Source organism: Cervus canadensis, chromosome 15 (genome assembly GCF_019320065.1).
Source record: "Cervus canadensis isolate Bull #8, Minnesota chromosome 15, ASM1932006v1, whole genome shotgun sequence".
Classification (NCBI taxonomy): domain Eukaryota; kingdom Metazoa; phylum Chordata; class Mammalia; order Artiodactyla; family Cervidae; genus Cervus; species Cervus canadensis.
The window spans coordinates 73,817,497-73,836,011 of NC_057400.1; the positions used below are offsets into that span (position 1 = coordinate 73,817,497).

The following is an 18,515-nucleotide window of genomic DNA, read 5'->3' on the forward strand; positions in this document are numbered from 1 at the left end:
TGCAACGTGCAGACAGAAGCTTACAAGGAATTTTTCAGCCCATCTGACCGAGTCTTCTTATAGATGGCTAGTGTTGACTTTTTTTTATTGTTAATTTTCAAAGCAACACTGACTTTTAACTTTCAATATTACTTGACATACAGATTTGGCATTTCGATGGTAGAGCAAGAAAAGGTAGCAGTCTTTGAGAGCTCAAAGTAAACCATTTTAACTCCACTTTGGACTTACTCATCAAACTTCACCTCTTCTATGTGTACCTTTTAAAAAATAAATTAACTTCACTGGTAAAAGTTCGACAGGAACAACAGGAAAAGCAAAAAGGAAGCAAAAATCAGGAATGGAAGGAACTTGTACACTAATAGATGGTTCGGGAAAAATCTCTGGGTGATGCAACAGTGGGAAGAATGCTAAACCTCGTTACTTCCCCGATGTTCTTGTCTTGAGTGACACCCAAAGTACTTCATGACCATCCTAAAATTCCTGGCCGTGGAAACGCCGAGGCCCTTGGGGCGGCGCCGGGGGCGGGCCCGCGGGGCGGGCTCTCGCGCGCACGTCCAGGCGCCGAGACCCTGTCGTTGGGCCTCAGCCCAGGGTCTCCAGCAGTGAGCGAGGCAGCATGTTGATGCGCAGCTTGGAAAACCGGGACGCTCAGACCAGACAACTGCAAGATGCTGTCACCAGTGTGGAGAAACATTTCGGAGAGCTGTGCCAGATCTTTGCTGCTTAGGTGCGGAAAACCGCCCGACTGCGAGACAAAGCGGACCTCCTGGTGAACGAAATCAACGTGTATGCCTCTACCGAGACCCCACACTTAAAGCAGGGCCTGAAAAACTTTGCGGACGAGTTTGCCAAACTTCAGGATTACCGACAAGCCGAGGTTGAAAGACTTGAAGCCAAAGTAGTTGAACCTTTGAAAGCTTATGGAACCGTTGTAAAAATGAAGCGAGATGATCTCAAAGCAACATTAACAGCAAGGAATTGAGAAGCTAAACAGTTAACTCACAAAGAACACGTCAGAGAAACCCATCTGATCAACATGTTATTTCACAGGCAGAAACTGAATTACAAAGAGCTACAATGGATGCTACCCGAACAACTCGTCATCTGGAGGAAACTATTGACAATTTTGAAAAGCAGAAAATAAAGGATATAAAGACTGTATTTTCAGAATTTATCACTATTGAAATGTTATTTCACGGCAAAGCTTTAGAGGTCTACACTGCTGCCTACCAAAATATACAAAAGATTGATGAAGAAGAAGATTTAGAGGTTTTCCGACATTCTCTGTATCCACAAGATTATCCATCCCGTTTAGCTATTGTAAGAGCAAATTCGAAGTCACCTCTTCAAAGATCATTGTCAGCTAAGTGTGTATCTGGAACAGGACAGGTATTCACCTGTCGACTAAGAAAGGATCAGCAAACAGAAGAAAATGATGAAGAGGATGAAGGCTTAGATGTCACATAAGAAGAAAATTAAATTTCTTAAGTAAACTTTACATTTCCATTTTCATCTTAAATGACCTGGAATCCAGAATTACTAAAACTGAAAAACATAATACTGGCTTGATACGTTAAACCTCAAATGAAATCCTATTGGAAATGTAGAAATTTTTAAAGGAAATTTATGCCAACCAAAAAAAAAAAAAATTCCTTCCAGGCTTTGTTTATTCCCCCTTTAAATACGTGTATATTTTCATTATTTAAAAATCTTTGAGGGATTTCTCTGGTGGTCCCGTGGTTAAGACTCAGTGCTTTCACTGTCAGGGCTTGGGTTGGATCCCTGATCAGGAAATTAAGATCCCGTAAGCTGTTCAGTGTGGCCAAGAAAAAAAATCTGTAAAGTTTTTGGCCGTCAGACTTGAGTGATAGAAGAGATTGGGAAGCTTTTTCCATAGGGCCAGATCATAAATGCTTCAGGTTCTGCAGGCCTCATGGGTGTGTGCAACCACCTAGCTACAGACAATATGTAAACAAATGAGTGTGGCTGTGTTTCAGTAAGACTTTCTATGGGCATGGAAATTTGAATATTGTATCATTTTCACATGTCACAAAATATTCTCCTTTTTAATTTTCCCCCAACCATTTAAAAATGTAGACCCATTGTTCGGGGGCATCTAGGCAGCTAGGTTTGGCCTTCAAGTTGCTGACACTGATCCTCAGAGCTGATAGCTCACTTCAAAGCTTCCAAAGCATAAACTGTGGTGTGTGAGGCAGACACTCCCACAAGTCACAGGTTTCAGGATGGTAGTGTTGACTGTGCCCTGGTTCTGTAACAGTGAGAGTGCCATCTTACTTTCCTTCACTCCTAAAGGTACGAGACAGCTGCTATATTTATAACATATTGTACTTTTCAAAGTAGAGCTGCCTTCTGTGAGAGGACGCGCTGACACACTCAGACCTGGTGACCAGACACACAAGTGTGCCTCCCTAGCCTGCTGTGTCCCAGCTCTGAGGTGGGCCCTCCCTCCCCACTTCCTTCCTTTGTGCCTGTGACAGGCTATAGCTTCCACAGTCCTCTTAGCAAACTTGAGGGCACATTTCCAAAATATCGGTCGGACCCAGGAAACTCTTGCTCCTCTTTCAGAGAAGCCAGAGTACCAGCCCCTAAATTGGTGTTCAGCGCTTTTAGCGAGAGAATACTGTGGTCTTTCTCACGTTCCTGCTCACTGTGACTTGGCATTAGAGAGCCCAAACTTCTTTTCCACTCCTCTGAATTTAATATCATTTTTGTGAAGTTTGTGGGTGGCGTATCTAGCATTAGAGCGCTTATGTTGAAAAAGATCGCTAACTGTTCCATATTGTCATTGCAGATTGTTTTCTGGCTATACCTAACAGTGTCATCAGTCATCCTCCGCACTGTATAAAGTCTGAGCCAAGCCCATTCTTTTCATTTTTATAGTCGAGAGTCTCACTAGGGAATGTGTAGCTATGAAGAAAATCAGACCCGTAAAGAGGAGCTGTGTACCCTAGAGGGGCTCTCTGGTTGTGTCTTGAGCCCTCTCTGTGAAGAATTATTTAGAGATCAGTTTTTATTAATGTCGCTGTATCTTCCAAAGAGTAATACTGTGCAAATAAACTCACCAAAAGTACTAGGAGACAAATAATGTTCATTCATTTGGCTGAACCTACCAACTTTCTGCCTCTGCTGAGTATTTGTGATTATATTCTCTAACTCTAGGCTGTGGTTATATTGTCTTAACTCCCCAGCTCCTTTATCTTTGACGTTTTACCATTTACTAAATTCTAGATATGAAAATCATTCGACACAAGTGTCCAAACAAATTTAAACATCTGCCACTTAATGTGATTTTGTGTAAGTTTCATCAGGATTTTTGCTCTAGCTTTGTTTTCCTCGTGTAGTAATCCAGATGTTTGTTACGTCATAATGGGATCCCTGTGTAGAAGTGCCTTGATTGAGAAGGACACCTGATAAGAACCCTGGGAATACTGATTTTCAGGTTAGGGGTGTAAGAGGCGTATTAAAGCCACTTAAGGGGCTTTTTGTGTCACTTGCTTTCTCCAGGTGAGATTAAGTATTGGATTCAGCCATTGTTATTAATAGGAAAGTACTGGGTCAGGGGGGAAAAACCTGATTAACCGTAAGCATAGGGTTCCTTCCTGCCATAAACGCCTGTTTCCACTAGAGTGACATCCTTATTTTTCTCCACACATGACAGTGGTCTCAGAATTAGGTGATCATGGTGTTTAGAAAATAGGAATTATCTTTGAAAATAGCCCCAATTTATGATTTCTGCATTGTGATTTTCCTGAAGGGTTTTTTTTTTTTTTTTTTAAAGTTTTTGCAGCATTTATATGTAGCCATTTTACAGAATAACTTTTTTTTTTTTTTAATTCCCCATCCCGATCCCCCCTCCCAGGGTTTTTTTTTTTTTAATAATTGAAGACATGGTTTTTAATTAGGAAAAAGTAAAAATATTATTCATGTATGTGTTTGTGGTAACCAGGCTCTGCTTAGCTACTCTGCCAAATGACAGCTACTTCCCTATTGGAAGCATTATTTTTTCTCCTCCCTTTTATGGGCATACTGACAAAACAAGGCTTAGTTGCTTTTTACTCAGCACAGACTCTACTTACTACTGATGAAAAGTGCATCATGCCGACTTCTGTCTGTATTAAACATCAGGGGCCATCCTCAGTGGTGAACTTGGGCATCCCAGCCATCTTCCTGCAGAGACCTCCCCAGCTGCCTTCCTCAGAAGATAGCTGGGCATGGGGGCAGGGGCAGGGTGTGATGTTCAGTGTGCTGTTCTTTGGGTGATGTGTGCCTCATTGGTGTGAGTTGGGTCTTTATACAGCTGGAATTAAATTGGAAAACTATTATTTTTATTTTTGCCATAAAATATGCAAAATCACAGGACACTCAAGAGACTTTAAAAATAAAGTCGTCCTCTAAAGAAGACTTCCTCATAGATGAGAAAACTGAGCTTGAAATGATCTCATTACTAATTAGCTACATTATTAGTAATTAGTTATGGGCCCTGGAGAAGAATCAAAAGTATTTGCCATTTCTATATTCACTTCTTTTTTTTTTAAGTTTTCTCCTTTTTAAAAAAAAAAAACGTCTCCAGGAAGCCAGGTCAGGAAGAAAGGGCCTGCTTGCTGATGTTTTTGATAAAGTATTAATATTGAACCCTGCTTTGACAAATAACAGTTGTGAATGTATCAGTGTATTATCAGATTGAAATAATTCAGTTGAACCCATAGGTACTCATCTTTTCATTTTTTATTTTGATTAAAAATCTAGGCTTCTTATTACCATTTGCATTCTTAAGATTGTTCCTAGCCAAGAATGTTTCGGGATGCCAGTAGAAGCATTTGAGCAGTAATGTAATTGGATGATACTTTTTTGTAGCTAAGGTGGTGCCTCAGCAAATCACACACACTTCTCCTCGGATCCAGCCTGACTACCCTGCAGAGAGGAGTAGCCTGATTCCCATTTCAGGACATCGAGCCTCTCCAAATCCTGTGGCCATGGAGACCCGCAGTGATAATAGGTAGGAGGGAACGTGCCCCAACATGTCACCAATTGTTTTGATTTTCCAGTAAAACAAATTATCCCACAAATATGGCATATATTTCCTTATTCTCAAATTTACTGCTGAAAATCCAATACATTGTGTAATTTCTTTAATTTTATGAGTGAAGCTGTGCTGTATTTACTCATTCTCCTTTTGATGAATGTTCCAGTATCATTTTTTTTTGTCTTGTGTATTTCTCAGTTTAATTTATTTTGAGCCATTTTGAATGTAAGGATGACAGCATCATGACCCTTTTATACCTAAGTACAATTTCCCATTTTCCTCCAGAGAACAAAACTGTTCTTATTTACCCACAGTATGGGTATCTGAAATGATCCTTCAGCATTCCATTCTCTTTCATACATTGACATTTTAGAAGAGTATGGATTGGCCAGTTGTTTTTGCAGAATATTCTTCAGTTTGCACTTGTTGGATTGTTCCTCATAGTTAGATTCAGCCTGTGCATTAGGTGATAAGCTCTTCTCATTGCTATATATCAGAGAACTCATCCTCTCCTGTTCTCCCAGTATTGGTTATGTCAACATTGCTTTATGAAGTTGATGTTTGTCAGATTTTTCTACTGTAAAGGTATATTTTTCTTCTTTGTAAACAACTAATTTATGTGGAAATACCTTGAGACTATAGATATCCTGCTGCTGCTGCTAAGTCGCTTCAGTCGTGTCTGACTCTGTGGGACTGCGACCCCATAGATGGCAGCCCACCAGGATCCCCCATCCCTGGGATTCTCCAGGCAAGAACACTGGAGTGGGTTGCCATTTCCTTCTCCAATGCATGAAAGTGAAAAGTGAAAGTGAGGTTGCTCAGTGGTATTTGACTCTTAGCGACCCCATGGACTGCAGCCTACAAGGCTCCTCCATCCATGGGATTTTCCAGGCAAGAGTACTGGAGTGGGTTGCCATTGCCTTCTCTGATAGATATGCTACTCCCCAGTAAACTTTTACTTAGTAGTCTTTGCTTCCATTGATTATTGGCTGGATCTGTTGATGCTTGCAATATGATGGTTGCAAGATAGTGATTTTTTTTTTTTATCATTTCCTATATGTTTATCGATTGGCATCCTCATGTAAAGAAGTTTTATCAATCCTCATTTATTTCTTTTGTTGTGTATTTTGTTTTTTTAAATCCACATGGGCTCATGGACTTGGTTTTGTTTATTCATAATTATAATCCATTACTGTCACCTGTTTTAATGCTCAGATTGTCTCCACGTAGGTCCTTGGGAGCCCCTTCAGACTAGTTACTGTGGGTTTTACTATGTCCTGGTCATTCTTGCCCTTTCTTTCTTCTCACCACAACAAAATACTTGAAGCTCCTCTTGAGCTTGATCTCTCTGAGCCCTGGTTCCTTTTCATCATTTAGAACCAAGATCTAGGCATTAGATCTGTTTATCTTTACTGGATTGTCATTTCTTCTAGGCCCTTTAGCAGGAGAGGTAGGAAGTAGATAACATTTTTAAAACTAGTACATCTGGGTGCCTCTGGTTCAACCCCACTGCCTCCCCCATTCTGTATTTGTAGTTCCCTTCTCCTGCCTCACAGTGAGAACCTGGCAGAGTGCATATGAAGTAATTTCATAATTGGATCATTTTTAAATACTCTTGTTTGATTATTATGGTGTATAGAAATGCTTATTTTTTTATAATTAAATTTTTTATTTTTAATTGAAGGGTAATTGCTTTATAATATTGTGTTGGTTTCTACCAAACATCAACATGAATCAGCCATAGGCATACGTATGTTCCCTCCCTCTTGACCCTCCCTCCCACCTCCCTCTCCATCCCACCCCTAGAAATGCTTATTAGTTCGGGGGTTTTTTTGTTTTGTTTTTATCAAGGTATGGTTGATTTACAGTGTTGTGTTAGTTTCTGGTACACAGCAAAGTGATTCAGTTAATATGTATATGTATACTTTTTTTTCTGTATTCTTTTCCATTATGGTTTATTATAGAATGTTGGATATATTTCCCTACACTATATAGTAGGACCATGGTGTTTATTTTATATATCGTAGTTGGTATCTGCTAATCCCAAACTCACAATTTATGTCTCCTCACCCCCTTTCCCCTTCGGTAACCACAGGTTTGTTTTCTGTGTCTGTGAGCCTGTTCCTGTTTTGCTCATTTGTATCATATTTTAGATTCCAAATATCAATGATATATGACATTGGTCTTCTCTGACTTGCTTCACTTAACATTGATAATCTCCAGGTCCATCAGTGTTAAAATAGTACTTTCTCTAGGTCTGTGTCCTTTGTTGTAATTGTTCGGAACCCAATTTGAGAGCTGTTGGTATGGCAGTTAAAAGTATGAATAGTTTGTAGGCGATAGGACCATTTGAAGGGAAAGGAGAAAATAGACCGTTTTGATTCATACTGTCTGTGTTCCGTCTGTAGGCCATCTGTTCCTGTTCAGTTCCAGTACTTTCTCCCAACGTACCCACCTTCTGCATACCCACTGGCTGCTCACACCTACACCCCAATCACCAGCTCTGTGTCCACCATTCGGCAGTATCCAGGTAGGAGCCCCACTTTTATGGCAACTTTTACCATTGTAGCTTTGCAAGCAATGACATAGAAATTCATCAGTGGGTATTTCTAGTATGGATTTAATGACTCTAGCTTCAATTTTCAGATTCAGATAAGGCTGAAATCTAAAGCTTAAAGGTTGTAAATCACCATTTCTATGACTGTAGAAAGTTGTTACTTATTAGTGATATTAGCATGATTTTATCCCACGCTGAGGATAATTATGATAACAGTTTTGTTATCCCTTAAAATGGTAGTGCAGTTAAAAATGAATAAAGCTATACTCTTCTGGGGCGTCTGTTTCATGGGTTATTTGTTGTGTTTTTAATGTTAGCCCAATTATGCTCAACATTCACCATCCAGTCTTGTTAATAGTGTTCTTTTTGTCAATCCAAAGTAAACAATACTTAAACTGCAGGGTTTGTATAATCTTTTGCTGTGACACCCTCAGCTCACTTTAGGCCTGAGAAAGCCAGGTTATCAGATTGTAGCCGTTGTCCTTCTCATGTGCCTCCAGGGCTGCAGCCAGTGCTGCCTGTGGCCTTTGGGCATTTGAAGAGGACCTGGCACAAATGAAGAACTGAATTTTTTGTTTTACTTAAATTAAAATGAGAGAAATTTCAAATATGTTTGGAACAACTTAGCAATATGAACCTACTTTTTGCAAAATTGTCAATTTTATGGAATCAAAATAGAAATCAAGTAGTTCTGATAAAAATTTAGTCTCTGAATTGAAATATGATTTGAGAGCAAAATATACTCTGAATTTTGAAGACATAATATGGAAAAGAGAATTTATAACATGTTACTAATAACTCTTATTAACATTATTATTTTAAAATTATCATTTTTGGATATATTGAGTTAAACAAGATGTATCATGAAAATTAATTTGACCTATGTTTTATTATATTAATGTGGCTTCTGGAAAATCTAAAATTGCGTGTATGACTTATATTTTTGTTGGACAGTGCTAATCTAAAGCTTTCAAACACTGGGATGTTTAAACAGCTTTGGAAACAGGTTCCTCCACCTCTACATTTTCTGTGTGTGTGGTTTGATTTTTTCTTTTTTTTTTTTGCCGAGGATGGGGGAAGAGATGTTTGTTTTTAAAAACTTTCTTTCTTTTTTTAATGTTTTTATTTTATTTATTTATTGGACATGTAGCATGTGGGATCTTAGTTCCCCAACCAGGGATCAAACCCATGCCCCCCCCATTGGGAGCTCAGAGTCTTAACCACTGGACCACCAGGGAAGTCCCAAAACTTTCTTTTTAAAAGGAATTCGTAACTGTTCTTTATTAGCAGTCTTATAAAGTAAAATCTTGTTTAATTGATTGTTGCCAAAAGTGGGATGCTAAAAGTATTGTAGAAGCATGTCTGTGTGTGAGTATGTGTTACACTGATGGCTGAAAATTTTGAGTTTATCAGTATTAGCACTTGCCTTCAGGTTCCTTCCTTCATCCACTACCTCAGCCAATTGATACTTCCCTAACAGTGCAGTTGTTTTGCCTTTCTGGAGAAGGTATCGATAATTCATGACCACTATGTATTTCTCTGAACGCTAACCAACTGAAAAGAACATGCAGAGTCTCTCTCGAGCTGGAGCTGACTATGCAGACACTGTCCTTTATGTGTAAACTTTTATTGTAAAAATCCTTCATAAGAACACTCTCTGAAGTATTGGGGATCCTGCCAGTCATCTGTCTCTACATTATTCTTTTCTCACCTCTGCAGTAGCCCTGATGGACACTAACACAGAAAAATAAATAGCACAATCAGTACTTTATTTCTTCCAGTATCAAACCATCACTGTTTGATGAGAGGTAGTGTAGTATTTGTTAAACATATAAGTCTGCACATGGATGGACACAAATGAATAAATCATTTAGAAACCAGCTAACAGTATCCTGTTTTCAAGTATCATGAATTTATTAGCTTATTTTAAAACAGATATTTTTAGGTCAAGAAAAGAACAGGAAAATTTGTATGTAATAGGCTCTGATCTTGCCAAATATGGATCACTTTACTATATAGTTTATGGTATTTAGAACAATTGTTCATGGTCTTGGTTGCTTTTACAGATGAGATCTTTTTGGTCTATTAGTTATAAGTTAGGTGGAGAGATGAATTTATAAGTCTATATATAACTATATATAACCATAGGGCTTCCCCAGTGGCTCAGTGGTAAAGAATCTGCCTGCAGTGCTGGAGATTCATTCAGGTTCAATCCCTGGGCTGGGAAGATCCCCTGGAGGAGGGTATGATAACCCACTCCAGTATTTTTACCAGGAGAATTCCATGGATTGAGGAGCCTGGAGGGCTACAGTGCCTAGAGTTGCAAAGATTCAGACATGACTGAAGTGATGGCACGTATATGTAACTGTACATATATGTGTGTGTGACTGTAGGTATATATGTATATTTTGCAAGGTGATCCCTCTCATAGTGTTCCTGAAAATTCACCTTTTGCAGAGGTGTTTTCTGTTTCATTCGTTTGTTTATTCATTCATGCATTTATTAATTCCACAAATATTTATTGAAATTCCATGTAAGATCCTATGCTAGCTCTGTTTTTAAAATTGACTTATAAACAGATGTTGCTTTCAACAAGCTGAAAGTCTAGTAAGGAGATGAGATGTGAGAAGATACTATAATATGCTCAAGCTCACAAGAGAGACTTGAGCAAAGCCACGCTGTTTCTGAGGTAAGAGGTTATTTCTACTTGAGAAGGTCGGGTTGGAGGTCAGGAATGATTTCCTGAAAGAAATGACATTTGGGAAGCATCTTTCAGAATGGATAGGGCAGAGCCATGGTAGGACTGGAGAAAAGCACATTTCTGTCTGTGAATAAAGTATTAGCTAAATAAAATATGTGCTTGGAAAAAAACAGAGTGGGCAGGCTGCAGAGACTCCTTTCCCCAGAGGCGGGGATCCCGCCGCCTGTAGCGCCCCCTCCGCCTCCATGTCGGTGAGAGCGGGGCTGGGAGGGTGCCTGGATCCCGAGAGCCGCACGGGTGACCAGCTGGCCGGAGGGGCCAGGGTCAAAGGTGGAAGGCTATGGGCTGGCAGGGAGAAGAGGAGACCTGGACCGGGTTCGGAGAGAGGAAGGACATCATTTGTGCGGGACCGTGAGCAGGATGAACGCCCGGCCCGGGCGGGTGGTTGCAGCCGCAGAGAGGGCTGCTGAGAGCGGGCAGCTCAACTTCGGGATCCCAAGCTTCTGGCCAGAAGCTGGAGGGGGCTTGGCCAACACGAGCACCAAACGACTCAATGGTGCTTTCTGGCTCTGAGATTAAAAAAAATGTCTGCAGACGACGGAGGTATCCGAGCTACCCAGGACAAGGAGAGAGCCCGAGAGACTCCAGGTCATGGGCATTCTTGTCAAGAAATGCTCTCTGAGTCAGAGGGGACAGTGCCTGTAGGAGAGGCCCACATCAAGATGGAGCCAGAGGAGACGCAGCCTGATGGGGTGTCGCAGGAGGCCAGAGCTCAAGGAGCGCGGGGCTGGGTGCCCCTAAGCCAGGGCGCTCAGGAGAAACTGTTTCCTGCCTGGAGGAACCCTCCCGGCCCCCCAGATGCCTGTGCTCTCCTGCGAGGGGAGGACCAGAGACCGGCAAATGGCTGCAGCACTCCTCACCGCCTGGTCCCAGATGCCGGTGACCCCTGAGGACCTGGCTCTGTACCTCTCCCGGGAGGAATGAGGGCGGCTGGACCACACCCAGCAGAGCTTCTACAGGGAGGTCCTGCAGAAGAGGAGTGGGCTGTCCTTGGGGTTTCCCTTCAGCAGACCTTTCTGGGCCTCTCAAGGGCGGGGCCCCAGGTTCCAGCAGGCATGCTGAACATGAGGAGAAGAGGAGCGGTGGAGGCGGACAAGGAGCTGGCTGCATCCCTGCGAGCCCTTGGCGATGTAAAGTCCTTCAAAAGCAGAGTGGGAAGAGCCCGGGGGATGCCCCGCGCTGCGGGCAGGACGATGTGCAGCCCCGTCCCGTGGAGGAGGCACAGCCGGAATCAGCCCCGCCTGACACCGACCTCCTGAAAACCCAGGAGGGCCACTTCCCAGAGCAATCCAGAGAGGGGGGCATGGCCGCCCCCGAGAGCGGCGAGGAGGGCCTGGCGCTGGGCAGCGAGGCGGGCAAGAAGACCTACAAGTGCGAGCAGTGCGGCAAGGCCTTCAGCTGGCCCTTGCACCTGGTGACGCACCGGCGCACGCACACGGGCGAGAAGCCCTACGCCTGCCCGTCCTGCTGGAAGAGCTTCAGCCACCACTCGACGCTGATCCAGCACCAGCGCATCCACACGGGCGAGAAGCCCTACACCAAGCGCTTCACCCGCTTCTCAGACCTGGTCACCCACCAGGGCACCCACACGGGCGCCAAGCCGCACAAGTGCCTCATCTGCGGCAAGTGCTTCACGCAGAGCTCGGCCCTGGTCACCCACCAGCGCACCCACACCGGGATCAAGCCCTACCCGTGCCCCGAGTGCGGTAAGTGCTTCAGCCTGCGATCCAACCTCATTGCGCACAACCGCACGCACACTGGCGAGAAGCCCTACCACTGCCTGAACTGCGGCAAGAGCTTCAGCCACAGCTCGCACCTCACCGCCCACCAGCGCACCACCGCGGCGTCCGGCCCTACTCCTGCCCGCTGTGCGGCAAGAGCTTCAGCCGGCGTTCCAACCTGCACCGGCACAAGAAGATCCACACGGCGGGGCCCAAGGCCCTGGCCATGCTGATCCTGGGCGCGGCTGGGACTCTGGCGGCACCCCCGCCTGCCCCTACCTAGGGGGCTGGGAGGGAGGGGCCTGGGCGTCTGCTGTGGGGGTGTGACCTGGGAGACCCAGGAAGGGAGGCGGGGAGGTGCTGGCATGGGGGTGGCAACCCGGGAGGAGCTCGGATGAGGACCAGACCAAGGCATGCTCGCCACAAATTAAAGGCCTTGGAGTTCAAGCAACAAAAGAAAGAAAAAAAAAACAGAGTGGTTTTGTTTTGGTGGAAGCATAGTGTGAGTGAGAATGCAAAGTGTGGAATAGGATTAGATCTTGCTCAGTAGTAAAGAATCTTAATGCCAATGCAGGAGACATAGTATCAGTCCCTGAGTTGGGAAGATCCCCTGGAGGAGGAAAAATGGCAGCCTGCCCCAGTATTCTTTCCTGGAGAAACCCATGGAGAGAGGAGCCTGGCAGGCTGTAGCCCATAGGGTCACACAGAGTCAAACCTGACTGAGCCCCCACACACACAGCATGGTTTGGGTGAGAATATAAAGTGTGAAATAAGATTGGGTCTTAAAAAGGCTTGTAGTAGTAACTAGACTGCAGGTTCTACAGCAGGCAAATGACCAAAGAACTGTTGTTTAACATAAATAACATGGATACACTTCTCAGAAGAAACTATAATGATCTGGAAATTGTGTGTGTGTGTATTCTACAAAGGAAGAATTGCACTGTAACAGTGACTTTTAAGTTTACATGTTCTATCACTTCATTATTCTTATGCATAATAATAATTTACCTTTTTATCTGTCATTTATAAAACATTTTTAATTATATTATTAAAATTGAAGTTTTGTTATTCAGTCACTAAATCGTGTCTGACACTTTGCCATCCCATGGACTGCCATGCCAGGCTTCCCTGTCCTTCACTATTGCCCAGAATTTGCTCAAACTCATGTCCGTTGAGCCATCCAGCCATCTCATCCTTTATCAGCCCCTTCTCTTCCTTCCCTCAATCTTTCCTAATATCACGGTCTTTTCCAGTGAGCCAGCTCATCACATAAGGAGGCCAAAGTATTGGAACTTCAGCATCAGTCCTTCCAATGAATATTCAGGCTTAATTTCCATTAGGGTGGACTGATTTGATCTCCTTGCTGTCCAAGGGACTCTCAAGAGTCTTCTCCAACACCAGTTTCAAAGCATCAGTTCTTTAGCACTCAGCCTTCTTTATGGTCCAACTCTCACATCTGTACATGTGTACTGGAAAAACCACAGCTTTGACTAGACGGACCTTTGTCGGCAAAGTATTGTCTCTGCTTTCTAATGTGCTGTCTAGATTTGTCATAGCTTTTCTGCCAAGAAATTCCAAAATTGAGATATAATTGACATACCTTAGTTTCACATGTACAGCATAATGTTTCATTATTTATCTATATTGCAGAATAATCACCACAGGTCTAGCTGGCATCTGTCACTGTACAGTTCCAGATTGTTTTTTTTCTTGTGATGAGAACTTTTAAGATCTACTCTTAGCAACTCCCAGATTTACAGTGCTGCATATTTAACTATAATCATTATGCTGTGCGTTGTATCCCCGTAACTTAGTGTCTTTAGCTGGAAATCCGTGCCTTCTCACCACTGCAGCCTGTCTCACCCGCCCTCTCCCCTTGCCTCTGGCGCCACTGCTCTGTCTTCTCCATCCAGGGGCTGTTTGTGATTTTCTGCGCCTTAGAGTCCATATGTATGTGAGGTCACATGGTGTTTGTCATTCTCTGTGTGACTGACCTCACTAAGCATAATACCCTTGAGATTCATTCATATTGTCACAAATGGCAGTGTTTCAGATTTTTTTTTCCTTTTTAATAGCTGAGTGATATTCCATTGTGTGTGTATATATCATATCTTCTTGATCTACTCATCCACTACTGGACATGGATTGTTTCCATATCTTGGCTATTGTAAGTAATGCTGCAGGGAACATTGGAAGATACATATATCTTTTTCCAGATTTGTTTTCTGAGAAGAAAAGTCTTTTGTTTGTTTTCTTTCCACAAATAGTGAGAAATCCTTTCTTACTTCGTTTCTTCCTGGGAATGTCTGTGTTTTCAGTTTTGTTGTTGAGTCAGTTTTTAATGTACACGGTAGATGATTGAAAAAAGGACAGGTTGATTGTTCTCTCTCTTAAGTGCATATTTTAGAATTTAAAATTAATAACTACTATATTTCAGAAATTCCTCTGATAGTGGTTCTATCAATTAAAGCAAAGATTCATGACTTGGAGGCATGGATGTATGTCAGAAGTTTGTATTAATTATTTACATAGTTGCCTGGCTCACATTTGGCTTTTAATAAATGATTGCTTTTTGCTCATTTTAATGCTGTTTCTGCAGAAAGATCATCTCAAATTAGTAGAAAGTAAGGTGGAGAAAATGTCAATGTTTAGAGATTTATATAGCACTTTTTTTTAAAATTGAGAGTTTAGATCTTGAACGTGGAAAAATTGTTTTGATTTGAGTGTTTTTCTCCTTAGGTGGACTGTATCTAATCAGAGCTAACATTCTTGTCACTTTCTGCATCATTTTTAGTTTCAGCTCAGGCTCCAAACTCTGCCATCACAGCTCAGACTGGAGTAGGGGTGGCATCCACAGTCCACCTGAACCCCATGCAGTTGATGACAGTGGATGCATCTCATGCTCGGCATATCCAAGGGATCCAGCCAGCCCCCATCAGTACACAGGGGATCCAGCCCGCCCCCATCGGCACCCCAGGGATCCAGCCTGCCCCCATCGGCACACAGGGAATTCACTCAGCAGCCCCCATCAGCACCCAGGGACTTCAGCCCGCACCAATAGGGACCCAGCAGCCTCAGCCCGAAGGGAAGACTTCAGGTAATTTTAATTGTTCACATGGAATTTGGTCTGGAAAGAAAAGATACATAGGTTTTGCCACTTGCTGGCTTTGTGGTCTCAAGTAACCTCAGTAAACCTTAGTTTGCCCTTTGGAACATGAGTTGCTTAGAACTTACCTGTCAGGGTCATTGTAAGCATTAGAAACCACATGTGTAAATAGCTTAATACATATTTGCATATGGGGAGAAGCGTGCCAGAAGAGCTGTTAGTTGAGAGAGTATATTCACCCTTATGAGGGTAGTATTTACAGTCCATTTTAGGATTTTCTTTTTCATTTTAATTTTTTTGGCTCACTGTGTAGCTTGTGGGATCTAGTTCTCCAACCAGGGGTTGAATTCAGGCCCTAGCATTAGAAGCGCAGAGTCCTAACCTATAAACAGCCAAGGAATTTCCTAAAAATTTTTTTGGAGTTGTTTGTAAAGCATAAAGTTAAGATAGACTGGAATGTTAGTACCATTATTAGGAATTGAGAAGCAGTGATATCTTACAAAAAGTCTGTAGGAGAACATTTCTTGAAGTATGGTATGTACTTTATCTATCTTATTTATTAGTAATCATGATTGTAGAGCAAAGAAAAGTGGTTTTTGATCAGTAGGCTTTATAACTTCTCCCATTTGCCATCTGCTTTTGTTCTTATTCCTCTTCTTGAAATTGGAAAGTCCTAACATGAGTACTCTTAAGTGTGATAGTCTAATCATTGTTCTTTGTCTTACATGACATTTTAGTAATGTTACTTCTGTCTCCTTTTCATTGTTCTTTCCTGCCCCCTCCGTGTCCTCTAGCAGTGGTGTTGGCGGATGGAGCCACAATTGTAGCCAACCCTATCAGCAACCCATTCAGTGCTGCTCCAGCAGCAACAACTGTGGTGCAGACTCACAGCCAGAGTGTGAGCACGAACGCTCCAGCCCAGGGCTCGTCCCCACGGCCAAGTATACTCCGCAAGAAACCTGCCACCGATGGGTGAGTCGACCCAGAAGTGTCAGGTGACGCCTCTAGTTCTGGATGCCATCGGTATAAACAGGCACTAATCCAGTGCTGTAGCAAACTCGATTTCTGCCAAAATAACTTGCCGACCAGGTTGTTCAGTAGAGCCTTGCTGAGTTCAGACTGTAAGATGGTAAGAATCCAGGATTCAGTTGGTTGTCAGTTTGTAAACATCTGTTGCATATTAATTACTTTGAGAGTTCTCTCTGGTTCTGAGAGTTTAATGCTGGAACCCTTGGTTGTACTGCATTTTTCAGGCTTATCTAGTTAGACACGGTAATGTGTGCTATCTGTTTTTCCCTCGTTATCCTAAATGAATTGTTGCTTCAGGCAAACAGTTTTCCAAGTGTATTAAGGGTCATATTTAGTAGCAGATAGTGTTCCCTGTTGTCATATAAACTTCTGAGTTGGTGGGTCATAGGTCATAGGCTCTGCTGTGAAACAGAGATCCAGGTCTCTGCCTTTTAATACTAAGTCGGTTCATGACAAAGTAACTTTATCAAGGAAAATGCAAGGCAGAGCTTGTAATAGAGATGGCAGATTGAACATGCTCTTCTTAATTTCTCCTCCTGTCAAAACCCTACAGAACTTTTAGTAAAGAGGCTTTTTTGAAAGATCATAAATGCACAGGGATGGGGAGAATAGGAGAAGACTCAACAGCAGCAAGACTTTGAGGCGAGATAGCAGATAGGCAAGCTCTCCCTCACTCCCTTAACAGTGAGAATGGTGGATGTTAAGTCTACAGAGGACAATTAAGAATCATCCTCATTTAAATTGTAAATCTTCAAAAGAACCAGAAACAGGAAGAACTAAGGGTAAAAGGAAGCTGGGCTGAAATCTGTCTGAAAAGTGGTTAGAGCCCTACCTTCTCTGCCCAGACAGCGGATTTGCACGGCCGCTCCTCCCCAGCCCCAGCAAACTCTGCAGATGGCCCACTAGGATCAGCCAGCACAACAGAGGACATGGTACTGCACCAGAAACAGATTAATGACCTAGCCAACACGGCGTGTTGAGACTACCTGTCCACTTCTCCCATTGGGCTGACACAACCCTGGCAGTTAAAGAGAAATTGAGAAGAGGACTCTACTCTCCTTCTAGGGTCCATCAGCCCAATGGGAAAGATCTAAAAATACCTACACTAAGGGTTTAAGGACCCTTCAGACAGGGATCAGATCACCCTTAAGATAGACAAACCCTGCCACAAGCTCAGAGCATCCCATCAGCTTTTTAGTCCTCCTCCATCATGAGCATGCAGCCCAGCATATCAGGTGCCTGATGGGGATTCTAACAATACAAGGTAGAAACCACTGAAAAAGGCAGTTTGGAAGATGCAAAGGCTAGGCAAAGAGAATAAAACTAAAAACAAAACCTAAGAAGGATGAACAGAGACATACACAGTCAGTGCCATCTTCAAAGGACAAAAGAAAACTGCATCCATCAAACAGGAAGGCCATGCTTCTCAAAGGGAACAGTCAGAGAACAAGAGTGTGTCCTGAAGTTAAAAGTGTGAGAGCAGAAATTGAAAGCTCAGTAGAGGAGCTGAAAGGTAAAACTGAGGAGATCTCTCAGTAGAGCAAAAAGACAAAAGGGGAGAAAATACCAAAAAATTAAAGTGCCAGTTCAGGAGAACCCTGCCTTGGAAGAAGAGGGATCATAGTAAATTACCAAAACTGAAGAGTAACCGTTTCCTGATTTAACAAACCACAAAATGCATGGCACAATATGTGCAACAGACACACACTGGCACCGAGGTAAAATATTTTGAAACTTCACAACACTGGACGCAGTGAGATCTGCCTTTCTCCCTTGCTTTGTTGTCTCCAAAGGCCCTTCTGCTGTACCTTCCGTGACCACCTGTACCATCCAAGTCCTCTGTGGCCTGACTTCTCTGAGCATGACTTTTTGCCTTAATTGGATCCTGGCTCTTCTCTGGGGTCTCAAAGGCCTTTTCCTCGACTCTCCCCGGAGTGGTGGCTATCTCATCCCTCCCCATCCCTTCCTGTCACTGTGCCCGGAGATGGGTGACTGTTCTCTTGGCACCTCATTGCCACTTTGAGTCCACTCTTCCTCAACAGCAGATCTGCTTCCTGGTCTGTATTTAAATTTCATAAAGTTTGCTATTGAAAAAGTAGTTTCACATAACCAGGTTCATCCAGACACAGTGAAAAGTTTTCCAATAACTGAGTCAAATACCAGTTTTTATTGTTTCTTTTATTGTGGTAAAAATCACATAATATAAAACATACTATTTTAACCATATTTAACGTACATTTCAGTGGCATTAAATACATTCACATCGTTGTGCACCTCTCACCACCATCCACCTCCCA

General features: G+C 42.8%; 1 protein-coding gene and 1 pseudogene across 13 annotated transcripts in view; both read left to right on the forward strand.

Annotated features, from left to right (window-relative positions):
• Positions 1-4,845, forward strand: LOC122453695 (annotated as a pseudogene). Its single transcript, XR_006273138.1, has one exon. The product of XR_006273138.1 is annotated as a protein FAM92A-like (transcript).
• SAP130 (Sin3A associated protein 130) overlaps positions 1-18,515 on the forward strand; it is a 74,024-nt gene that overhangs the window by 22,304 nt on the left and 33,205 nt on the right. For 9 of the 12 annotated variants that reach the window (XM_043487787.1, XM_043487793.1, XM_043487794.1 and 6 more), the window contains exons 11-14: positions 4,876-5,017; positions 7,453-7,574; positions 14,878-15,180; positions 15,984-16,161. In XM_043487787.1, the coding sequence (XP_043343722.1) occupies positions 4,876-5,017; positions 7,453-7,574; positions 14,878-15,180; positions 15,984-16,161 (745 nt within the window). The remainder of the gene's footprint in view (positions 1-4,875; positions 5,018-7,452; positions 7,575-14,877; positions 15,181-15,983; positions 16,162-18,515) is intronic. The other 3 variants (XM_043487792.1, XM_043487796.1, XM_043487797.1) reach the window with 1 other exon arrangement.